The sequence below is a fragment of the Carassius auratus genome, chromosome 23, assembly GCF_003368295.1.
Source record: "Carassius auratus strain Wakin chromosome 23, ASM336829v1, whole genome shotgun sequence".
NCBI classification, from domain to species: Eukaryota; Metazoa; Chordata; class Actinopteri; order Cypriniformes; family Cyprinidae; genus Carassius; species Carassius auratus.
In genome coordinates, this window is record NC_039265.1 from 19,036,640 (window position 1) to 19,063,064 (window position 26,425).

Sequence of the window (26,425 nt, forward strand, 5' to 3'; positions counted from 1 at the left end):
TAAGCTACATGGTATTAAACCATATTTTAGATTTGACACATTTAAAAGGTGTGCAGTATTATTTATATTATATTAATTATGCGTTATATTATAAAAAAATGTGGTTTAATTTGCATCAGAGCATTAAAAGTGGTAGACTATTTTGGGGGGGGGGGGGGGGGGTAAGCTACATGGATAAATATACAAAATGTCAATATTTTCCTATATTTTAATTTATACTGTAAATATTTAATTATATTTTTTACTTTTAATAAAACAACATGCATTTTTGTTATCCGTTACCTGTCCTTTATTTTGACATAACTTATTGAGAAAAAGACATTTGTCTGTAAACTAATTAAGAAATTGTTGCATGTTTAAACGTGAAGCACTGTATAATTTTGTTCCCATTATTTAGGCCTAATTTGCCTAAAACAAATTAAACCTCCACGATTAAATCTTTGAAACTCTAAAGAATGGACGGATTAATAAAACTCAATAAAACTTAATTTAAACTCAAGATTTCTCATTATAATCAACAAAATTCACAAGATGTAAAAAATAGCTTTAGTAATTGACAACATAATTGATTTTAAAGGGAGCCTTCTTTACTTGCTTTTAAAGTAGGGTAATATCATATAGCCTAATATATATATATATATATATATATATATATATATATATATATATATATATATATATATATATATATATATATATATATTGTATTATATATTGATTTTTAAATCAATATTCAAATTATGAAGAAATTTTAAAAAACAAGTTTTAACGTAGTTCTTTATCATGCATTTAGCAGTCAAATTTATAACTGCAACAAAAAAAAAAAAAAAAAACAGTACTGTTATTATCTTAATGCTGGAAAGACCTTTATTTTTATTTTTTTAGTTATTTATTTATTTATTTATTTAATACTAGCCCATCATGCATCTAACCATCCACTCAGCTTTAAGAGCTGTTCAGATTAAAACTGCCAGCTCAGCAGTGAGTCAGTGTCACGGACGGAGGACCTGTTAATATATTTTCTCGTTTAAATTTACATCTTGTTATGCAGCTGGTTTATTTTTTTATAATTTTTTTTTTATTATAGAACTTATTTGTAAATAGAGCAGAAACTTTCTGTGTGTCTACACCGGACACCAGAGTTGTCATCTGTGCCCCACAGCAAAACGTGTGTCTAAACTTGATGACATCACACTATAGTGTCAAATCATCTGAACACAGTGTCAGAACATTTCATCATAAACAGAACGAGCATCAGTTCACTGCTGGGGATCGTGTCCAGTGTATCCATCACTGGGTTCTGTTGTCTTTTGTTGGATCGTTCCACTTGTGTCCAGTGTAGACCTGGCGTGCGTTTTTTATTTGTTTTATTTTTATTGTTTTATTTTACAGCCCTATTTGTTTTTATTAAATATCTGTATTGACTGCCTGGTCATATTATCAAATTATTTACTGCCATGCGACCTACAAAAGTAAAGCTTGGCGAGTCGAGCAACGAGCATTGCTGCAGGTTGATTTTTGGCGGATGTGCTGTGCTTGTGTTTGCGTGGTAGTCTTCGTTTCGTCAGGTTAAACATCTCTCTCACTCGCAGCAGAGTCTGTGAGCAGCAACAACTTCCCCTCCGCGTGAACTGATACCAGTAACACGCTCCGCCTTCACTCCGTGAATAAAGTGTTTCAGTATGTTTGAAATGTTATGTTCATAACATAGCATATAAAATAATAATAATAAAAAAATAACAGGAGATTATTTCCCTATATAACATGTCAAACTAATAACATTGTAAGCATTACATCTTTAATTGCTGCTTTCTGCTGTGAAAATTTGGTTTATGACGAAAATAACAGTACATTTTTGTCAGTTATTTTATCTAAACAGATCGATTGACTTCAAGATTTCAAAATCAGATAGCATGCTGATAATGTAAGATTACATTTGTTTGAATGCATTTTTGCGAAAACGATTGCGTGTGAATCTGTTTAAATCATGCTATAACCCGAAAATAATCAGTAAAAGAAACAGAATAACTCTTAACATCCTGCTCGATTCTTGCAGTCATTGTAACCTTCTGATCAGGCTATTACTAAATGATTAACATGAATTCTTGCTGAATTCACCTATGGTGCCTAGTTTATGAATGAAACCACGGGAAAATGAAGTGAACAAAGGGCAAAGTTCTTACTAACACAATCTGGATCTTCATTAAGAATAAAATGGGTCCACTCATTCCTAATGTTTGCTAGCATATTTAACCACTAATAACATCATGCTAGTATGTTTTAACATGTTATGCTAGGACAGGTGTCAAGTTTTGCTAATGATAGACAGCTCAATGAAAGTCTAACTGTAAAATAACCATCAGAAGATTATCGGTAGCACTTTATTTTACAGTCCTGTTCCTTGTGTACATACTATGTACTTATTATAGTAATTACAATAACTACGTAATAACTAGGTACTAACCCTGAACCTACCCCTAAACCTAAGCCTACCCCATGTAGTTACCTTGTGTTACCAGAACTTTCTTATATAAATAAACTGTAAGTAATCTATAAGTACATGTTAGTACACGTACTGTAAAATAAAGTGCAACCAGATTATCTTATGAAAGAAAACAATAAATCATCAAGTTAAGCACCTATAATTAATTGGAGAGTTGAACAATCACATGAAAACATATTTTAGCATTTCTTCTTCCTGTAGGAGATTCACCAGATCAACTGACTGTCATAAAGAGCTTAAGGAAAAGTGTGAATGCACTCAATGTCATTTCTATGGACAGATTCTGTTTACTTTCCAAGATTCAATTTACTTATACTAACAAAGAAAATACAAAGTTTATATTTCTGAATTACTTTGGTTATTTTAACTTGAATGTGTATGTTGACAGACACATCTGAGGAAAAATAAAGGCTAAAATAAAAGATAAAAGGAGGAAAAACAGGAAAGATTCTATGCTCCACAGTCTTTGAATTCAAGACACTTAAAAATAAAAATAAAACAATGTACGGTCAAAGAACAATTGCAATGCGTGCAATTAGTTTTGAAGAAGTATTGAATTGCAAAGAAAGCCTCCATATCATGTTTACTGAGCACTGCATTTCTTATTTAAAGTAAACACACCTTAAAACTAGCTGCTCAAATGAAAGTAGTGTTTACTTTGGATACTCTCTCTCTCTTTAAACTGATATCAGAAAACCACATAGCATTCAAATCATGTTTTCCCTTTTACGGCAGGAAAAGTGTTGATATAAGAACATAAATATTGACAGTATTATTTTAAAATTAAAACATCAGCACAATGATTTTTACACTGATCAGTAAATGTTACTGAACCTTATCTGAATTCAACTAAAATCCTGTGTTTTGAGTTTTATCAATAAAAAACAAAACTGCTGATTGTTACTTACAATTATTTTCTGAGATCAAATTATCCATGTTACTTTTGAAAAACATGTGGCAATGCAAACAAAACTAAACAGTTCAAATTTACCCAACCATAGAGTTAAAGATCCTTGTTTACATCCTGATAGCAAGATCACAGATTAAGCATTATATTATATAATAAGATTATATGATAAGTACATTTGCATAAGCAAATTTTGTTCAAGAAAAAGGAATGAATAAACATTTCCCTTGTTTACACATTTTATAGGGAAGCATTTGCTAAATTTTCACTCTCTTTTATTTGGACATGAGAAGCCACAACTGTGACTGAATCAATTAACTCAACCAAAATGAGTGAGTGCATACTGTGTTAAAACAGTATTTATAAATAAATATGGATTTATAAATAAATATGATTGAATACATGACTTATCAATGAAGCACTTTACAGATTTTTTTTATTATTATTTTTTTTTTACCAGCATAAAAAGTATCAACATACAGTATATCAACATACATATGAGTGAAAGCGCTATCTCTTCACCTACATTTTATAATTAATTAAAAAATCCAATGTATTTTTCAAAAGAGAACAGCAGTAAATAAAAGTGTTCATCTTAGTTTATCTGAAATATCCTGATATCTGATAATAACATTAATAATAGCAGACTCAGTAATGGAAACTCAACCATGCAGACAGTTCAAATTCTGCTGTAAAGCAGCACTTAAAGACAATTGATTCATTGTTCAGATCATGTATGCATTTGTTGCATCACATTTAATGTATGGACTAAGCTACAATACAACTGTACAATAAGCCACACGTTGTTATAGCATTTTCATCTGTAATTTAATGCACAAATAAATGCAAGCAATGTGCATTTGTACTAGAAAATATGAGCCATTTTGTGTTGGCTGGTAAAGAACATATAAAATGGATCACCTTTCAATATCCATTAAATAATTAATTTTACATTCTGGTATTTATGAACTAAAGGTGGACTTTAGCTGCAATATGTGCTTCTTTTCTATTAATATGCATGGAGGTGGGGAATTATGTAAAAAACTCTGTTTACACTGCATACACATTGGTCACGAGATGTTCACACATAAAGTGTCTGATTACAGGATTTCAAACAACAAAACATGGCACTAGAAATCCTATGGGTTCTGTTCACTATGAACAAGGGATACATGAACTGATGAAATTTCTAAATTGAATGCACTTTAAATAAAAGCATCTGTGGTAAATGTAAAGTGATTTTAATATGAGAAAACCACACCACTGCCAGAAAATAAGTTTTATTCAACCACATTTCAGTGCACCCATTCCTACCTGTGCTTCAGTAAGTCTTGAAAATGAACATTAATCAGAATAAAGAGAAGCAAAAGTACTGTCTCATCACATACATTTTGAAATCCATTGCATTTTTGGCTGCTGTTGTCAAGAAGATGAACTATTGAAATAGTTCATTAAAATCCTGCTTGTATTGTATTATTGTATTGTAATTACTTGTAACTTCCTGATTTATACAGAAATTATCAAAATTCTGTATTCAATTGTCTTTTATCAGAATAAAGGCTTACAAAAAAATGGATAATCTTGCTATAGGTCCATTTAATGTTGAATATTCAGATATCAGAAACATAATTCGGTTGGGAGGGACTTATTCAGCAATAAATAAGCATCATTTCTGAGCACAATCTTATTCAACTAGACACTCTTCATAAACTGCTGGTGTGTATTCATTTTTATATCTACAATAGCAATTTTTAGTTTGAAAAGTTTTGTCAGGGCATAATATCATTGATGTCTATATATATATATATATATATATAGAGAGAGAGAGAGAGAGAGAGAGAGAGAGAGAGAGAGAGAGCGATGACTGATAAATAGAATAATAGATAAATATACACAGATATATAGATCAATAATAAACATAGCAAACAATTATGAACAAATTTATCATGTCATTTAATTATTGAATAAATGTATTATTTTGTTTAAAAGCAGAAAACTGCTGAATTGTGAAGCTCTTCTGTGACGTTGATATAATGATGGATTTCAGGTGAGTTGAATATTAATGCACTCTCTACAGCAGGTCAAATTATTATTGGAGGGAAAATAAATCTAATTTATTTATTAGAGTTTTAAATTAATCTGGTATCACTTTCATCGCAACCAACACCCATCGCATCAATCGCTGGATGTTTTTATGCATACAGGAAAGAAATGTCAGAGGGTTTTGGTCAGAGAATACAATAATGGGCCCAATTTTAGCTTTAACTTTTACCAGTATAATGTTGATAATTAGTAACTAAAACCCTAATGAATACATTTTGTACCCCTCTCTACCTAACTGTCATTCGCACGCATCTGCCATGTTCTAAAATGTTTTATTTGCGTTTGTAGTTCTAGAAAAGTTTAGCCATTAGTGTGCATTTATCCACACTAGGGTTGTAAAGGTATGGGATTTTCACAGTATGATAATTGTCTTAGAAAATCCAACGGTTTCACGGTATATGGTATTAAACAATCAAACTTTTTTTTTTTTGGGGGGGGGGGGGGGCACAAATGTTTGACATTTGAATGTTTGAAATTTAATTGATGTTTTAAAACGTTTATTATTTTATGTTTTCGCAAAGGGCTGCACATCAGAGATTTACTAAATTAAAATGAGGGAAATTATATTTCCCTAATGTTTATATAAATTATTATTATTATAATTATTATTATTAATATTATTATTAATTTGTATTATTATAGAAGTAGGCTACATTATAGTACAATTATACATTATATTATAGTAATGCAAAAAGTATTCCCATACTAGTGCTAATTTTAACTACTATTTTGACGTGGGATTGAGATTAGATAATGGCCTCTGTCTCTAATGTTGTCTCCGCTGTACGTGTGGGTGGAGAAGGAGAACAGTTAGGGGCCGTTCACATATCACGTCTTTTGCGCGCTCAAGTTCGTTATTTCAAGCTCATAATGGAAGTGACGTGCACGCTGTGCGACACTCTCATTTTTTCCAGGCGAGTCCACACCGCATCGAGTTAAAAACATCTCAACTTTCAGAATGCCGCAAGGGCACCACAGGTCATGTAGCTTCCTCACCTTTTCCATAACAATGTTGAAAGCTCAGCCAAGATGAAGGAACAGCTGATCATAGCTGTATATGGATTGCCATTTTTAAATAAATTGATCAGCAGAGCTACTGAAAGCAATTTTTATCATGCAAATCCATTTATCCATTGCTGAAATTTCCACGTCTTCATGGAGAAAGCAGGTCATGGTTGCTTAGCAATGGCAGACGCCTCAGGAGTGCAAGTGCCCGAAGGCATTTTCCACGCATTTTTAGGTGCGATATGTGAATGGCCCCTTAGGTGTAAAGTTGTTGCCTAGGCGCAGGTGAGATTATGTGTCGGTTATTTTCTGTTTAAATGTACATGGTATGATAATCATAAATGTTTATATCACGGTATATTGGCATATCGGTATTTCGTTACAGCCCTAATCCACACTTAAAAAATTTTCCTGAAATTGTAGACCACCCAGGGACCTTTGGCATCCTCTTTCCAGGCCCAACACTTAAAGCTATCTCTGAGCACTTTTTTTTCAAGAGCATTTTTATACTGCAGGGAACTACACTGCGACCAGAATGGTCGCATATACGACCTTTTGAAATGACATTGAATTTTATGAGGTCGCAAATGTAACACTGATTATTTTTGTACCTACCTTATGTTTTAGGCAATATGCTATGATTTACTATGAGCATTTATTAAAACAGAAATATGTATTTTAAGAATATTTTTTATTTTTCAACACATCAAGTTGGCTTCAGCCCCGCGATGCGGAAAAGCTGAACTGAGTAGCTGGTTACTCGCGTGCTGTGTTCGGTCTGCACGAGAGAGCCACGTTTCACGGACAGCAACACTGAACCGAGCTCTCCTTCAGAATGTTCGCGTCCTCTTGTACCTGAATGAACAAATACAAATCGCAGTTTAAACAAACAGAAAAGGATGCGAAAGAGCTTAATTCAGGACCGCGGTGTTCTGGTGTTCAGGGCGCACGCAGAGACGCGTCTCAAAGTCTTCTTGCTTTTGTACCGACAAATAGGCCTATACTAAATGTGTCAAAATACTTGTTTTGGAAAGTGTGTTCAAAAAGTCTGTGGTTATGTCTTAAGTGAAAGTAAAGAGTTGGAAAGAAATCGGAAGTGTATCATTATAATGGATGCACTGTCTCTTAAAGTGACCAAGCCTAATTTACTAGCTCTGCTACCAGTTTGTTTAATGTTAATTCAAGAAAATGAAAGCAAATCACTCACTGCTCTTGACTGAATTACTTTGTAGTTTTAACAAGAATTTATCTACAGTCCATCCAAAAATCTGATATAATTCATTATATTTTTTTACTGGTGGGTGCAGGACACTAGTTCATTAGTTTTAGTTTGACTGTGTGTTCAATTTTACAGTGAAGACTATGCATGCTATTTTAAATTAGTTTCTGAACACCTACAAACGTAAAAAAAAAAACATTGTGTAAATGGCACAAATAAAAAAATAGAATGAACATACAGTAAATATTAAACAATTTAAAACAGGGCCCACTGTACAACCTGCACCAGGGCTCCTCTAACCCCAGCTACGGCCCTGGGTTAAGGTACCAAGACGGAGCAATGCACTGTGTGCACTGTAAGAAATAAAACAAGAAGGCATGTGGTTTAAAAAATGGCAAGTAAAATAAAAAGTACATCTGAATGCAATACTTCATTATTATCCTGATTGCCTTACTATAAAAAATTTGTGCGACCAAATCATGTTTTGAGCCATTAACTGAAAAAGTTAGTCGCACAAAGTGCCACCAGTAGAAAAGGTTAGTGTAGTTCCCTGTACAGTACCTTTTAATCTAACATTATACAATTTTATACACAAACTTTATTTTTCTGATAGCATATGTCAATCATGGAGATGTCTGTTTGATGTCTGCAAGACATTTTTTTTTGAGTGTTTGCTCATCTGCAATACGTCTATGGGACATTTCCTTTTAGATGTCAAATAGATGTCTATTTGATGTCTTTAAAATGTTTATGATTTAGAATGTATGTAAAACTGACATCTTAGGGACATCTATCAGATGTTTGTACACAGCAGATGCTTTTCAGCATGTAGTGATCTTTAACAGACATCTTACAGACGTACTCACGACCGATTCGTACGTATTTTACTAGGTGGCTTATTCGTACAAATTTGTACGACCTCACTCGTACGATTTTATATGATTTGTCTAAACCCCAGTGACGGTTAGGTTTAGGGGCGGGGTCATTTGTACAAATTTATACGAATTGTGTAACTTGTAACATATGTAAGATTTGGCACAAATCTTATGAATTTGTACTAGTGTGGTCGTATTAATTTGTACCAATAAGCCACCTCGTAAAATATGTACGAATTGCCATGAGATTGGATTGGGACACCGCTAGCATGCCTCATGGTGCGGCGATTTCTCCAGTTCAAAATAATGGGGAGCGACATGTTTTTATGAAATATAGTGGAGTACAATATTATGATTTAGAATGTATTTAAGTAAAAGTTTCCCAAATTAAAAATATTGGAAAATTAAAACTACAGACACCTCAAAATTTTACTTAAAGTAACAATACTTATTTACTATCCACCACTGTTGTCCCATCCTATTTGTGATAATGTGTTGTTATGTCTCAAATCAGGATGGCCATCCATGTGATTTTGTTTCTAACACTTTTTACTGGGCTGCGTGTCGCCGGTTTGACAGGTATGTTTAGGATAATACAAGTAAAAATGCCTGGATTTAAAAACTGATTGATTATTGATTGAGGAATTGATATTGATTGATTGGTTTGTTTGTATTGCCTCAAACCCACCTGTATGTATATATATATATATATATATATATATATATATATATATATATATATATAATTTTTTTTATTATTATTTCATATCATATTGAACAGGGAATCTTGCTCTTAATGCCAAAGTGGTGCAGTCCTCCTTAGGACACCCACAGGGAGCTGCTGAACATGCAGTAGATGGAAACAGAGATGCAGATTACGGGAAGGGCTCATGTACTCACACTAAAGCTGAGTTTAACCCATGGTGGAGAGCTGACCTTGGAAACGTCTACAGTATAAGCAAGGTTTCCATCACTAATCGTGGAGACTGTTGCAAAGAACGACTCAGAGGAGCTCAGATTCGCATTGGTAACAGTCTGGAGAACAACGGAAACAACAATGAGCTGTAAGAAATGTTTTGAATGTTTAATCCTCTTTGGACGTTTATGTTCTATCTAGTTTAACAAAACAGGAGGCAAAATTGTACCTCCTCTATAAATCAGCCACTCAGTTTTTATGTTTTTTTTCATATTGTGATTAGACATTTGTAAGTTTAGAACATTGTGTCTTATAGCAATATGATATAAAACATGAACAATCATTTGGAATTTAAAGAGTGCTAAACAAAACTAATTTGATTTCAGTAGTTTATTAAACATTTTTAGGTATGTTCATTGTGTTTAGAGGCACCTGGTTTCCACTTTAACACTGTTCTTTATGTATTTGCAGAGTTGCCACTGTTCTCACTGTTCCCGATGGCACTGTAGAGTTTTTGTTTGAGCCTGTTAACGGACGATACGTCAATATTTTTTTACCTGGGAACGATGAAGTCATTACTCTGTGTGAAGTCGAGGTGTTTGCAGGTGAGGGACTGCGAGAGAAGAAAACTGTATATAAGTGATATCATTTGTTTAATGTTCTTATCAATGTTTTGTTTGTGTTTCATTATTTTATTAACAGAAGAGGACAAACCATTGTACATTTGTGTTCCAAGTAAGTTCTCTACATTACTGTGAATGTTGTCAGTAACACACATATATGATATTATTTCAGAGCATTTGCAAACCAATAAGTCATAATGCACATCCAGACAGTTGTTATCACAAAATAAACCCAGACAAGATGATCAGAACCCCGGCTTATAAGACGGCTACTTGCCACAAAAAAACAAAAACAAAATTATAATAATTAAAAAACGGACACAAAATATTGGTTTGAGTTGAGATCAGATCAATTGTAATAAATGCAAAGATTCTGTGAAAAACAGTAGCTCTTGTTCTCAGCATTAGATGTCACCCCCATGGACTGTTGATTCAACGTGCACATCACACACAAAATTGAAAACACTTCAGGAGTTGTCATCTAATTGGTTGTATTATACAGGATTTCCGGGAGACGTGTTTTGCGTTCTTTAATATTATGCCTGGTAACAAAGATGCAGTGAAGCCAAACCCCCTCATGTTAGAATTATGCGTCATTTTTACAACTGTAATAATGAGTGCTTAGTTTGAGACAAAACTGTTTTAAATTCAAGAATGACCGGTATTAGATACCCAGATGAGCAGTCTGTTATACATCATTGCTATTAACGATGATCATTCTTTGGGAATATCAGATCTTGGATTATCAAGAATCAAGTATCCCAGAGAGCCATGTAATAATCATTTGCATTGCATACTGTAGCTTAGCATTATTTTGCCCATTATATTGGAATGATACTTTAGTACATTATATAAAAAATAATAAAAAATTATATATATATATATATTATGTTAAACAGGGAATCTTGCTCTTGGAGGCAAAGCTGTTCAGTCCTCCACATACAGTAATTTAGCGGCTGCTCAAAATGCTGTTGATGGTAACCGAGAGTCAGTGTACGCGCTTGGGTCATGCAGTGTGACTAACTGGGACCTAGACCCCTGGTGGAGAGTTGACCTGCTGGACGTCTACAGGGTAACCAGGGTTAGCATCACTAATCGTGGAGACTGCTGTGAAAAGAGGATTGAGGGTGTTCAGATCCGTATCGGCAACAGCCTGGAGAATAACGGCAACAATAATCTCCTGTAAGTGCTGTCTCTGTCTCTTAACACTTATACAAATTGTTAGAAAAATGAGTACATAAGATTACAACATTACTTTTAATTAATCCTTTTAATACAAACTTGCCTTTTATAGAAGTATATCTGATACGCCCCTCTCTTTTTCTCTGTCTCTTCACAGGGCTGCGACTGTTGGGCCCGTCCCACTTGGAGACACAAAAACATTTGAGTTTAAGCCTGTTAAGGGGCGATACGTCAACCTTATTGTGCCTGGACGCAATGAATTCCTCACTCTGTGTGAAGTTGAGGTTTATTCAGGTGAGAGATAAAAGGAGAGAGATATGGTGTGTAAAAATTTGTATGTGTACTTTTACAATTCATAAGATGTGTTTATGCCATATCGTAATTATATGATAAAAGTGTTCACATCCTCTTAGAACGCACAATTACAACTTTTCAACTCGTACCACTACCACCTGACCACCTCAGATTCATTAGTACTATGTTTAGGCATATATTTGATTATGTCTCTGTTGCCTTAATTACTTTTTTTTTTTTTCTGATTTCATTGCCAGATTAAATGGAACAAGATGATGTCACACCTCAGTTCAAGGATTCTATATTCAAAATTAATCAAACTTCTGTTTTCTGAACAATATTAATAGTGTACGTTTTCATTTGACCTATGCAGCTTTAATCATTTAATCAAGAGCTCTTTTGATGCACAATGAGAAATGTTTTGAATGGTGACTGTTTAAAGCTTTGACATTCTTCACTTCAGTTTGCAGCAGGTTGTGTATTTACAGCCTGAACAAACCCATCTTTATTCATCTTTGCTTTCTACATGAATAAATTACTACTGCATTGCATGTTGTATTGCATTTTTCTGAATCAAAAAATCATGTGGATGTTTACAGTGAGGAGGAAGTAAAGTGATACGAGCTGTGAGGTTAAAAGCATCCAAAACCAATTTGAATCATATATAATTCTGCTCTTCATGCACACATCTGACTTTAATGACAACGGTAATGAAAAGGTTATTCCTTAAAACCTTTTGCTATTGTCTGACATTAAAAGTAAATAAAAACTTTAAACAGTTACATACATATCACAATACACTTTCAAATATGGCAATTTATATTAACTAATGTGACGGGAGGAGCACAAGACAGACAGTGGGCGTGGCGTCAGGACTCGGAGAGGCTTTTATTAAAGGTCCCGTTTTACGCGCTTTTTTGAAGCTTTGATTGTGTTTACAGTGTGCAATATAACATGTGTTCATGTTTCTCGTGTAAAAAAACACAGTATTTTTCACACAATTCGCCTATCTGTATACTGCTGTTTTCACGGTCACAAAAACGAGCTGATGACTTCCTTGTTCTATGAAGCCTCTCCTTCAGAAATACGTGACGAGTTCTGATTGGGCCAGCGGTTCCTGTGTAGTGGTTCGACAGCAGCTGAGAGCAGGCTGACCTCCTGGCAACGTGATTGGGCTAGAACGCATGTGCTGGAGATGTATTTATAGTCACAGGAGCGTTTTTACTGACGAGATGCGCATGAAAACCGCATTTGTTTTTTTTTTGCACAGCCCTAACATCTAGTTAACAAAGCTAAACAGCATTGCCCTTTGTGTAATAAGTTACAGAAACTGTTAAACGCACCAACTTAAATAATACAATACACTTACCAGTTGAGGTCCATAAACAACGCCTTCTCCAGACAAAGAGGGAACTGCTCCATCTTTCAAGAATAATCTTTGTGCAAATCCAGCATTAAACTGATTGAGATTGAGGAAGTTGTCCTCAGCAAGCTGTCCTTAGCAAAATGAGCTGCACATAGTTTTACATATGCATTGTAATTTTCGGGAACCGTGTTAAACATAAATTGTAACCATTAATCTCAAAGTACAGCGTTCCTGGGAAGCCCAAACAAAGGTGATTGGACTCAGAGATGAAAAAAACAGCGTTTCAACTACATTGTGACAAACACAAACAGCTCTTCCTTCTCCGTCGGAGCGCAACAAGGCCACGCCCCCTGTTTGAGAATTCATGTGGGCGGAGGTTAGTCAAAAAAACGGTTTTAGTGACGTTATTACTGCAGGAACTAGAGGGCTGTAGTCCAAACGGGTCGATCGATGTAGGCGAATTCTGTACAATAAAACATCTCACTTGCCATTGAACTTTGACCTTTAGAATTTTACAGATATTTATACTCTAACAACATTACACACTAACTAAAGTTTAAAACATGGAATCACGAAGAAGGGGACCTTTAACAAAATCAAACAACAAAGGGATAAAAGGTGGCCAAAGGGAGAGAGTGTCCAAAACAGGGAATCTAGTGTCCTCGTCATGCTGCAGGGTTCATGTGGGTCGGGCAGTATTCATGGAGGAAGGGTCCAGGTAAGGGGCGGAGTCCGGCGGCCGCACACGCTCCCCTCTTCGGTCCGGGGCGGCGGCTTCCTCTAGCGGTCACATCACTCTCGTTGGCCGCGGCTCTGGTAGGGGATGGACGGCCCGGCATCCTGGCCCGTCGGTCGTGTAAACGGGTGTGGTTCTCCGGATCGCGGGTCCGGCAGCTCACGTCTTCTGTGGCGCGGGAGTCCCTCAACACACTCTTTCTGGACCCACGAGGACACCAGTGTGCATGCACAGGGAAGAGATCGGTCTCCCGAGGAGAGGCGCGTTGGGCTTTTAAACAGCGGCGGTGATGAGGCTTCATTTCCTTCAGGTGTGTCCCATCACACGCCGCCAGCCCTGACTCGTCCAGCGCCCCTCCTCTCACACACCCACTCCAGTCGGGAGCCTGGTGAAGGGCAGCAATTTAGGACGGGGTGCCGGTGACAATCAGGGAGGAGGCAGCTGACACGTCACACTAAATACATTATTTTTCATAAAAAATGCACATGCTTATGTCTACTATACAAACAACATATAGCTATACATTTATATTCGTTTCCACAAGTTTATGTCATACCTCAAACTCTTATAATCATTATAAGTGAGAAAATGATTAAATGTTTAATTGTATACATTTCTGAATTAGTTTTAAATTCAGTGATTTTAATCAATTTTTTGAAGTATTGAAAATACATTTTGGTCCAAAAATAGCAAAAACTACGACTTTATTCAGCATTGTCTTCTCTTCTGTGTCTGTTGTGAGAGAGTTCAAATCAAAGCAGTTTGTGATATCAGGTTCATGAACGAATCATTCGATGTAACCGGATCTTTTTGAACCAGTTCACCAAATCGAACTGAATCATTTTAAGCGGTTCCCATCTCCAATAAGCATTAATTCACAAATGACTTAAATTAAAATTAAATTAAATTTATGCATTTAGCAGACACTTTTATCCAAAGCGACTTACAGTGCATTCAGGATATCAATTTTTACATAGCCTATCATGTGTTCCCGGGGAACCGAACCCTCAACCTTGCGCTTGATAGCACAGTGCACTACCAGTTGAGCTACAGGAACACTCAAGCTGTTATATTTTAATGTGATTGACACTCCCTCTGAGTTCAAACAAACCAATATCCAGGAGTAATTCATTTACTCAAACAGTACACTGACTGAACTGCTGTGATACCAAAATGTATTTTTGATGCTTCAAAAAAAATCTAACTCATTTGTGTGTGTGTGTGTGTGTGTGTATATAGCAAAAAAAAAAAAAAGTGTGTGTGTGTGTGTGTATATATATATATATAGCAAAAAAAAAAAAAAAAAGGCAGTGAGTATAGCAAAATAAAGTGAACTGTGGCATATTATACCCAAATAATTTTCATACAGTTGATTACTTATGAAACTGATAAAAACAAAAAAAATTCGGACCACCATTTTTTCCACTTTGACCTCACCATGCTTTATGTTTTTTTTTCCAGAATTGCTAATGCAACCTTTTAACATCACAGACTGAACAAAATTAATCATTGCTTGGTAATTGGTCAACAAATTATTGACAGTTGTCTGAAGTTTTCATTTTATTGCAATCCACTACATATCTTTCAAAGTTATCTGATATTAGGATTATATTAAGATAAATTTGTTCTGACAGTCTAATTCAGAGTCCTTCTCATATTTATTACAATTTTCTAAATTAGTGCAAATAAACTGTTATAAATGTTAGAAATGTTTGTTTGTTTTATTTATTGATCCAACAATCAGCTATCTCATTTACATATGAGTGCTGTTCTTCCTGTGGTCAAAATCACTTATTACATATCAATTTTTACAAAATAAGCATACATTCATACAACATACAACCATAAACAAAGACATTTTGTAGAAGATGAACTGAAAATATTCCTTGATTTAAGTTGGTAAAAAATTTAAATCAAACTCATGAACTAAGAACCCATGTATACTTATAGGGTGAAAAAACTTTTACTTATATAACACCTTTTTAACAAAACAGAAGTAAAAAAAAAAAAAAAAACATATAAAAACTTGTGTAAATAAATACAATTTCAATTTAATTTTAAAGACAATCTTACTAGCTTCATTAACCAAAAAAAACTGTTGCAGGTGTCTGAATAAAATTTGGTTTGACTGTATATTTAATTTTACAGTGAAGACTATGCAGTGCTATTTTACATTTAATTACTCTATTTCTGTACCTGGACACTTACAAACTTAAAATGAAAATAAAAACAAACACTGTGTAAATAGCACAAACAAATAAACAGAACGAACATACAAATTAAACACTTCAAACTGGGCCCACTGGTACAACCTGCACCTGGCCGATCACCCCAGCTATGGCCCTGATCAGAACACGCTCGTTTTTAGCTCTATTAATGGTTGCCTTTATTTAATTATATTTAGGGAAGCACGATTAATCGCATGAGTGTCTGGTCAGTAAAGGTAAAGCTGGTTCTGTGATTAGCAGTAAATGTCCATCACCTGCTTTCAAATGAGCAGCACTTACAGAGCCGTAGTTTGCTGACAAGCCTCGCAATGTTGCGTTCATAACCGCATCTGAAGCGATATTGCGTGGCTTGTCAGCAAACTACGGCTCTATATATTAAGTGCTGCTCCTTTGAAAGCAGGTGATGGACATTTACCGCTAATCACAGAACCGGTTTTACTAACGGAGACACACATTACAATCACATGTGATTAATCTTGCAGCCCTAATTCGATTCCTTGTTCTTTGTCCTGTATAAATGTGTATCTGTGTATCAACGGCAAGTGAAGTACCTTACTTTGGAGAATCTTATCAAAACATATTTTAGCATCTCTGCTTCCTGTAGGAGATTCACCAGATCAACTGACTGACATAAAGAGGAAAAAGGTGCATGCACTCAGTGTCATTTCATTATATAGATTCTGTTTGCTTAAACAAATTACTTTCCTAGATTCAATTTTCTTACTAACTTCTACAAATTACTTGTCACTAACCTGAAGCTGTTCTTCTAGCTAGAAGATACAGTATTGTTCTTGTATTTCTTCAGTTGTTGTGTTTTTTTTTTTGTTTTTTTTTAAACTAGAACTGAGATTTGTGTTAGTTGGTAAAGAACATATGAAAATGGATCTCCTTCAAGACCCATTAAATTAACTTCACATTTCAGTATTTGTTGAGAACTAACCAAGATGATGAACTAAAGGTGGACTTCAGCTGCTGTGTGACCTTATTTTCTATTTATTCACCACCTCCAGGGATATTACTAATCACTTAAGCTTCACAATATTAACTGGGATGGTGGTTTATTCCATTTAATATTTTAAAAGTACAATACTCAATAGACTTTCAAAATGACTTCTATTCATTCTTTCTGAAACCCTCTATTTCCAAAGATGACTGGTTTCTGTGTGCAAGGTCTTAAAACACTGAAAATGAGTATGTTGTGCCAGTGATATTTAGTGAGGGTTACATGCTTCTCCCTTATTTAATGAGGTAAACTCAATGGAGAGGAATGTTAACAGAGCACACATTATGGTAATGTGAGAAGTCTTAACCTTTTGCATGCAAGATCTTCACACTAACCGTGTGGTTTTAGAGATTTTGCCGATCATAATGTACTGCGTAAGATGGTGCTCAATGAATGTTTTGAGCCCAAGCTCCCTGACCATGAACCTGATGAAAGTCAAGATCTTCTGTACCTTTTATATACGAGTTGAGAGGGGTAACAATTAGCCCACATTGTACATGTACTCAATAGTTTGGTAGGGGCTCCTTTTGCTTTAATTATTTACTCAATTCGGCGACGCATGGAGGGGATCGGTTATTGGCACTGATGAGGTGGTCTGGAAGCCCAGGTTTCTTTAAATGGAATGGATGAGCTGAAGGCCCCAGTCAGTGTTTACAACATTTGGTTGTGAGGGACTTATTCCGCAACAAATGTAATAAAAGTTTAGTCAACTTGATACTCCTCCATAGACTGCTGGGGAGTATTCATTTTCATAGCTACAAAAGTAATTTTGGTCTTGAAGTGTTCTGTTCCGGCATATTACGTGTGTTTTTTTTTTTTTTTTTTTTACATGGGATACATTTTTAATAACCAATTTCTCATCGTACAAAACCTGCATTTTGTTTAACCGCAGGTAACTTCTGATTTGTGAAGGTCTTCCTTAACGTTTATACATTTATGGATTTCAGGTGAGTTGAATGTTTGTGCCCTCTTTACAGCAGCTAAAATTATGATTTGGAGGGGAAGTTTATTGGAGTTTTGAAGTGATTTTTTTTTATCACAACCAATCGCATCAGTGTTTGTCATTACAGATAAGGAAAGAAAGGTAAGAGGATTATGGTCGGTGAATGCAATAATGGTCCCACTAAACCTCCAAGATAAACTTCAAAGTGCTGGAGCTCTAGCTCTAAAGCAAGAGCTTTCGTCTCAATTGTGCTGTGTAACTTTGGCTTTATGAAAACCTTTTTTTGGAAAAACTGCAGGATGATAAATATCCATGTTCTCTTGTAGTAATACTTCTCCCTCCCCAAATTAACTCTCATCCTAATGCAGTTTAAATGAAAATCTGGCGCATTCCGATAGGGGTGTAAAACAGCTCTTTAGTGGACAAAAGCGTGCTCCCACTTTTTAGACCATACTAATGTCCTTTCATTGAGTAAATCAGTATGGGGGGTTTCAACACTACAGAAGTTTTGACTGAAACTTTTAATACCACACACTTCAAAAAACATCTGTTCACAATTATTAGCTAGAAATGGAGAATCTATCGCAGAAACCTTAGATTCTGATGGTCGCGCACTTCGTTGACCCACTCTTCTTGTGTGTTTGTTGGAAATTCACACATGTCCAACCACAAAGCACCCAGTCTCATTACAAATAAATTAAATTGACAGGCCGAACAACTTATTTTGTTTTTCTCGAGCAAATTTTTATACAACATCTTAATCTAACTTTATACAATTTTAAACCACCTATATTTCCAATGTGGCACACATACATCATGGAGACATCTATTTGACGTCTGAATTGACATCTGCAGGAAACTTCTCTCCTGAAGTATGTCTTAACTCTTCTTATCCAATGTCAAATAGACATTTAGAAAATGTAGAGGCATCTATCAGATGTTTCTACCAAGCAGCAGAGGCTTTTCAGATGAAGCAGTCTTTAACAGACCACTTGCAGACATATCTAGGTCAAATATGAACCGGTTAAATGTGTAACCGATTCCCACATAGGCTACTTTATTGAGGCTTATTTTGGAACTTGGCTCTTTCATTGTGCTTCCAGTAAACTGTCCTTTTACAGCAGATTCAGTTTGCAAACCGTGGTCACTCACCTATCCATTTATGTCTTGAATCAGGATGGCCGTCCATGTGCTCTTGTTTCTAACCCTTTCTACTGGGCTGTGTGTCGCTGACTCGAAAGGTATGTTTGGAATGAGTGAAAAATGCCTAGATTTAAAAACTGATTATTGATTTGAGGAATTGATCTTGATTTATTGGCTTGTTTGATACCTCAAGATGGCTATCAATTTCATGTCATTGTGTAGGGAATCTTGCTCTTAATGCCAAAGTGGTGCAGTCCTCCTTAGGACACCCACAGGGAGCTGCTGAACATGCAGTAGATGGAAACAGCAACTCCAATTACGGAAAGGGCTCATGTACTCACACTAAAGGGGAGTTTAACCCATGGTGGAGAGCTGACCTTGGAAACGTCTACAGCATAAGCAATGTTTCCATCACTAATCGTGCAGACTGTTGCAAAGAGCGAATCAGAGGAGCTCAGGTTCGCATTGGTAACAGTCTGGAGAACAACGGAAACAATAACCAGCTGTAAGAAATGTTTATCATCTTCAGATGTTTGTGCGATCTAGTTTGACAATACAGGAAGCAAAGCTATACCTCCTGCACAAACCAGCTGCTCAGCAAGCTACTGTCAAGAAGACCTACCATACTTTTCTTTATATAATTAAGTTTAGACCATTTGTTTCTTATAGCAATGTGATCTAAAACCCGAAAAATAACTTGTATTGTGGAAGGTGCTATACAATCTCATTTGATTTCAGTATGGTTTAATTGTTTAGACATGTGTTTAGAGGCAGCTGTTTTCCAATGTAACTACTTTTTGCATTTGCAGAGTTGCAACGGTTCTCACTGTTCCTGATGGCACTGTAGAGTTTGCGTTTGAGCCTGTTAACGGCCAGTATGTCAACATATTTCTACCTGGGAATAATGAAATTCTTACACTGTGCGAAGTTGAGGTGTTTGCAGGTAAGGGACTGAAGTCGACAGTAGAGGTTTTTATTTTTATATACATTGTTTTTTTTAATAAATTTTCTTTTTTTATTAACAGAAGAGGACAAACCATTGTACATCTGTGTTCCAAGTGAGTGCTGTACTGTAAATGTAACGCATACAGTATAATCTTCCAGAATATTTGGTAACGAAGGATAATGTACAGTACATCCAGACAGTTATCACAAAATAAACCCAGACAGGCTGATCAGAACCCTGGCTTATTAGACAGATACATGCCACAAAAAAAGGATCCAAAATATTGAGATTAGTTTAAATATATGATCAGCTTAATTGTAAAACCCAAAGCTTCTGTGAAGAACAATAGCTCCTAGTCTCCACATTATGAACCTTTTGACTGAACATCTGATGCAGATCATTGAGTTTAATATATAAAATATTTTTTTTATAAAAAGACCCCATATACCGTATCCTCTGGACTACAAGTCGCTTTTTTTTTTTTTTTTTTTTTTTTTTTGCCTGATGCGTCTTATACTTGGGAGCAACTTCTATACCAAAAAAATATGGTAAACTCCTCTAGAATTCGGGAAATAATGCACCCCCCCCCCCCCCCAAATGGACTCTGTAAATGCATCCAAGTCATTTACACAAGGTCCGTTTTGTTGGCCATTCAAACAGCCAAGGTTCCCAGACCTAATGCCATCAGTTTGAAGATCTGGCTACGTGAGACTAAATGGCTTCTAGGAAAAACTATCAATCAAGTTCAGTCTAGACAAACCATTTAGAGATGATTCAAAGTTATTCTAATTACATGACACATCAAAAAAATAAATGAACAATGCATGGACCAACTGATTTGAGACTAAATTCCAGAAGGAGCAGTATACTCCATCCATCCATCCATCATCTTCCGCTTATCCGGGGCCGGGTCGCGGGGGCAACAGTCTAAGCAGAGACGCCCAGACTTCCCTCTCCCTAGCCACTTCCTCCAGCTCTTCCGGGGGGACCCCGAGGCGTTCCCAGGCCAGCCGGGAGACATAGTCCCTCCAGCGTGTCCTAGGTCTTCCCCGGGGCCTCCTCCCGGTGAGACGTGCCTGGAACACCTCCCTGGGAAGGCGTCCAGGAGGCATCCGAAATAGATGCCCGAGCCACCTCAGCTGGCTCCTCTCGATGTGGAGGAGCAACGGCTCTACTCTGAGCTCCTCCCGAGTGACCGAGCTTCTCACCCTATCTCTAAGGGAGCGCCCAGCCACCCGACGGAGAAAGCTCATTTCGGCCGCCTGTATCCGGGATCTTGTCCTTTCGGTCATGACCCACAGCTCATGACCATAGGTGAGAGTAGGAACGTAGATTGACCGGTAAATCGAGAGCTTTGCCTTACAGCTCAGCTCCTTCTTCACCACGACAGACCGGTACAGCGACCGCATTACTGCAGAAGCTGCACCGATCCGTCTGTCAATCTCACGTTCCATCCTTCCCTCACTCGTGAACAAGACTCCAAGATACCTGAACTCCTCCACTTGAGGCAGAAACTCTCCACCAACCTGAAGTGGGCAATCCACCCTTTTCCGACTGAGAACCATGGCCTCGGACTTGGAGGTGCTGATTCTCATCCCAGCCGATTCACAATCGGCTGCAAACCGTCCCAATGCACACTGAAGGTCCTGGTCTGAGGATGCCAACACGACAACATCATCCGCAAAAAGCAGCGACGAAATCGTATGGTCCCCAAACCGGACACTCTCCGGCCCTTGGCTGCGCCTAGAAATTCTGTCCATAAAAATTATGAACAGAACCGGTGACAAAGGGCAGCCCTGCCGGAGTCCAACATGCACTGGGAACAGGTCTGACTTACTGCCGGCAATGCGAACCAAGCTCTTGCTCCGGTCGTACAGGGACCGAACAGCCCTAAGTAGGGAGCCGCCGACCCCATACTCCCGGAGCACCCTCCACAGGATGTCGCGAGGAACACGGTCGAATGCCTTCTCCAAGTCCACAAAACACATGTGGACTTGTTGGGCAAACTCCCATGAACCCTCCAGCACCCTGGAAAGGGTATAGAGCTGGTCCAGTGTGAGCAGTATACTGTACCTTGTAAACCTCATTGACATCAAGTCTTTATTTGGAAACCTCATACATTGGAATGTCTGGGCTGACCAATCTGAATCAAGTATCCCAGAGAGCACTGTAGTGATCATTTGCATTACATAGCCTAGCAATATTTGTCCATTTTGTAATTGGATTATAAATTTAGTAAAGTTATTGGCTATTACTTTATTAAACAGGGAATCTTGCTCTTGGAGGCGAAGCTGTTCAGTCCTCCACATACAGTGACTTAGCGGCTGCTCATAATGCTGTTGATGGTAACCGGGAGTCATTGTACATGCTCGGGTCATGCAGCCATACTAACGGGGACAAGGACCCCTGGTGGAGAGTTGACCTGCTGGACGTCTACAGGGTAACCAGGGTTAGCATCACTAATCGTGGAGACTGCTGTGAAAAGAGGATCGAGGGTGTTCAGATCCGTATCGGAAACAGCCTGGAGAATAACGGCAACAATAATGAGCTGTAAGTGTTTAATACCTACACTAAATTGTTAGAAAAGACGTAAATAAGATTAAATTACTTTTAATAATGAATGCCTGTAAGAATTAAGTATCTGATACGCCCCTCTCTGTTCCTGTGTCCCTTCACAGGGTTGCGACTGTTGGGCCCATCCCACTTGGAAACACAAAAACATTTGAGTTTAGTCCTGTTAGCGGGAGATACGTCAACCTTATTGTGCCTGGACGCAATGAATACCTCACTCTGTGTGAAGTTGAGGTTTATTCAGGTGAGTGATAAAAGGAGAGAGACATGGTGTAATTTGGAGGTATACATTTTAAAATTAGTTGTTCACGCCATATCGTAATTACTAGTAAAATGCATCAACATCCTCGTAAAAAATGTTACTAACTTGTGAACTGGGGGCAAACATTTGAGTAACATGACGTTAAAGTGAACGCCCAATTGAATGTAAAATAAAACAAATTATTACTCCGTTAAAATCTTTTGCCAAAAACTTACATTTGTGTCTTTGTTCGCTGCAGCAGCCATGTTACTGCGATAATTCATACCCCTTCGTTTGAAGTGTGGTCCCGAAAAGTCTTTGTTTGAAGGGCTATCTGGCCCTTCCCCTTACCCCCACCCCTCCAACCAAAAGAGAATCGAGACACCCCTTCACGTGAATGCGCGAAACGGAGGGAAGGGGTAGAATTGGTATTGGGCTCATGTCACTGTTGCCTTAATGACAATTTGTTTTCTGATTTCATTTGCCAGATTAAGTGGAACAAGATGTCACACCATGGATTCTGTAATCAAAATGAATAAAACTTGTTTTCCAAATGATACGAGTGTGTGTGTTAACTTGACCTATGCAGCTTTAATCCTTAAAGGGGGGTTGAAATGCTATTTCATGCATACTGAGTTTTTTACACTGTTAAAGTGTTGGATTCCCATGCTAAACATGGACAAACTTTAAAAAATTAAGTTGTACGTTTGAAGGAGTATTTCTGTTCCAAAAATACTCCTTCCGGTTTGTCACAAGTTCGAGTATGGCTCTGTGTGACATTAGATGGAGGGGAATTTCCTTTATATGGGTCCTGAAAGCACGTCTGCCAGAAGACTGCGCGCTCCCATATAGCAGAGCACTGAGAGCACAACAGACTTCACTGATCAGAGCGAGAGCGTCGTGAAATGTCACAAAAGGAGTGTTTTTGGTTGCCAGGGCAAGACAACTCTGCACAGATTACCAAAGAAAAAACCGCATTAAGGGACCAGCGGATGGAGTTTATTTTTACAGAGCATCAACGGAGTTGTGCAAGTGTTTTGTTCCCTGGATTTTGAAGATGCTTGTTTTACAAACAAGGCCCAGTTTGACGCTGCATTTGCGTATCATTTATTTCTTAAGGATGACGCAATCCCAACGAAAAAGGGTCACGATTGTGTGTTGGAACCGCAGACGGTGAGTAAAACTGCTTCAAATATCTCTGCCTCCTTGTTAGTGCGTCCCCTCCCATGCCAGAGACCCGGGTTCGAGCCTCGCTCGGAGCGAGTCGCTGCTGCTGCTGCTCTCGTTCAGTTTCAGCCTCTGGATCTGATTCTGGATCATAAATAAACAGCTGAATCTGACTGTTAGCCATGGTTTATTTTGGATGATGGTTTTTTTTCCTCAAGGTAATGTCAGAGCCGTAATTATGTTTTTCAACGGCTCTGGGTAATGTCACAGCTTTCAAACGCTCTCAACTCAAAAGCCTACTGGCGCTCATGATTCTTTAGCTCCGCCCACACGTCACGCCTCCAGTCGGTCGTGTTTTTCCGGGAAAAAACGGTACAGACTAGCTTTCTCTTATGAATATAATCAAACTAAAGACTTTTTGGAGTTATGAAGGATGCAGTACTACTCTATAGGTACTCCAAGATTAGAGCTATTTTGATGGACAATGAGAAGTTTTGAATGGTGAAGTTTAAAGCTTTGACATTCTTAACTTCAGGTTGTGTATTTACAGCTTGAACAAACCCGTCTTTGCTTTCTGAATTATTACAATACTGCATGTTGTATTGCTTTTTTTTTTTTTTTTTTTTTTGTCTGAATCAAATCATTTGGACGTTTAAAGTGAGGAGGAAGTATAGTGATTGGTGTAAGGTTAAAACCAACTTTAATCTTATTTAATTCAGCTCCTCCTATGCACACATCTGACTATTGACAATGTAAGTATTATTACTTAATACCCTGTGCTTCTGTCTGACATCAAAAGTAAACTGAATGGGAAAAGTTGTAACCGGTTTGCAAATATAGCCTAAATAAGCAGGTCAAGGTTGAAGCAAGGAGTAGTTGAAGAAATGGATAATATACATCACAATAGACATCTGGCACTTTCAAATATGACAATGTATATGAATTAAATGTATGCTTCTGTATACTACAAAAATGTATCGATACAAATGTTAATTTCCAGAAGTATATTGTCATACCTAAAACTCTTATCATAAATGGTTGTACTCAAAGTTCTGTATTGGTTTTAAATTCCGTAATTTTCATTGACCAAGTTAGGTATAACTTTACCATACTGTAAAGTTTTTACTGTACAAAGTATCTTAAAAGATTTGGAAATACTGATTTAATTCCCATAGACTAAGTAGCTGAAGTGTGTCCCAAACAAATATCTTCAATATCAATAGTAACTCAATATTCTTAAGGTTGTGTTTGTTTTTTGTTTGTTTTGTGTGTGTGTGTGTGTGTGGTCATTAGTTAAATGGACTAATTGTTTTAAATCGGTGTCTTGAACAATTCCACTATAAGATTAAACCCACAAGCAGCAGGTTTGGTTACTTAGTTTTAATGGATTAAGATTAGTTTCTAACATTTTCATTGTGGTATGCTTTTGTTTTTAGTTAAAATATGCATGTAGGCAAAATATGTTGTAGGCAGTAATGTTTTGGGCACAGAAAACTAGTTTGTAATGCAAATGATTGGGTTAGAGTCCGGCTTTTGCCGAGCTCGTTCTCCTCACTTTTCCCATCACATGTCACATTAGAATTTATTTTCAATAAAAATTAACAAAATGTTCTAAAAGTGGAGGTAAAATGCCTAACGAGTGTTTAATAATGACACAACTATTAATAATTGTAATATAATTTACAATCTGTTGTTGCATTCTGTTAATGTATAACAATACTGAGGTGCACATGTATCTGCCAGTATAAAGTATAACTAGCATCTAATTATTTACACTTACACTTTGCAAAGAACTGCTACTTTTACATGGTAAATAGAATATATCATTTTCACTGTACATTTTTTTTTCTGTAAATAGCATCTAGAGCTCCTTGCACTTAGCCTAATGTAAGTGGAATTAACATACTTTCTTAGAGATAGATCCTATTTAGTGTAAATAAACACTGATGTATTTTTCTTACTCCATTGGCAGATCATTTGTAAATTAAGAAAAATGCACTTTAAATATTAATATTATATATATATATATATATATATATATAATATATAGCCCATGAGATACCATAAAATGATTAACTGTTAGTTAATTAATGTAACGTTCTGCCAGTTTTCACCTTTGATTATTATAACACTGATAAGAATTACATTTGTATTGAGTCTGAAGTATGAAGACTGCTTTTTGATGGGAGCTGTTGCCATGGTGAATTGTAATATCGGTGCTCCATTCATAATGCCTTTTTATAGTTGTGCTGCACGCACTCAACTCAGAGTCAGTCAGTGTAGATTTGATTAAACCAACTCATTTCAGCTGTTCTGTAACTGAAAACTCAGAGTTTCCAATATCAGGGTAAGTCAACTCAGAGTTAAAGTTTAAACTCAGAGTTGGTTGAACCTCCTTAGTGAAACGGGCCCCAGATCTGACTTGATCCAAAAAAAAAAGCTAATCACTCTATT

At 36.6% G+C, this 26,425-nt stretch overlaps 1 protein-coding gene and 1 long non-coding RNA gene across 5 annotated transcripts; both read left to right on the top strand.

The window, feature by feature from the left end:
• The first annotated feature begins 5,107 nt into the window (after window positions 1–5,107).
• On the top strand, window positions 5,108–23,361 carry LOC113041681 (uncharacterized). Of its 4 annotated transcripts, none has more exons than XM_026200339.1 (9): window positions 5,108–5,126; window positions 5,400–5,457; window positions 9,127–9,191; window positions 19,269–19,551; window positions 19,856–19,989; window positions 20,072–20,104; window positions 22,260–22,542; window positions 22,671–22,807; window positions 23,293–23,361. In XM_026200339.1, the coding sequence occupies exons 2-9, from the start codon at window positions 5,444–5,446 to the stop codon at window positions 23,295–23,297; spliced, it is 954 nt and encodes a 317-aa protein (XP_026056124.1). In that variant the 5' UTR covers window positions 5,108–5,126; window positions 5,400–5,443; the 3' UTR covers window positions 23,298–23,361. The 4 variants fall into 4 exon arrangements, with proteins under 4 accessions (XP_026056124.1, XP_026056125.1, XP_026056126.1 ...); XM_026200340.1 differs by having other exon boundaries at window positions 5,403–5,457; XM_026200341.1 differs by lacking the exons at window positions 5,108–5,126; window positions 5,400–5,457; window positions 9,127–9,191 and adding exons at window positions 16,450–16,602; window positions 17,853–17,907; window positions 19,080–19,144.
• Window positions 11,505–12,178, top strand: LOC113041704 (uncharacterized). Its single transcript, XR_003275434.1, has 2 exons — window positions 11,505–11,627; window positions 11,885–12,178. It is a non-coding gene; the product is annotated as an uncharacterized LOC113041704 (long non-coding RNA).
• Window positions 23,362–26,425: the final 3,064 nt, after the last annotated feature.

Excerpts from the sequence above, each read along its gene's own strand:
- LOC113041681 (XM_026200339.1), top strand. Across the intron at positions 19,552-19,855 it reads AACGGAAACAATAACCAGCT|AGTTGCAACGGTTCTCACTG; the intron begins GTAAGAAATGTT and ends TTGCATTTGCAG. Across the intron at positions 22,543-22,670 it reads AACGGCAACAATAATGAGCT|GGTTGCGACTGTTGGGCCCA; the intron begins GTAAGTGTTTAA and ends GTCCCTTCACAG.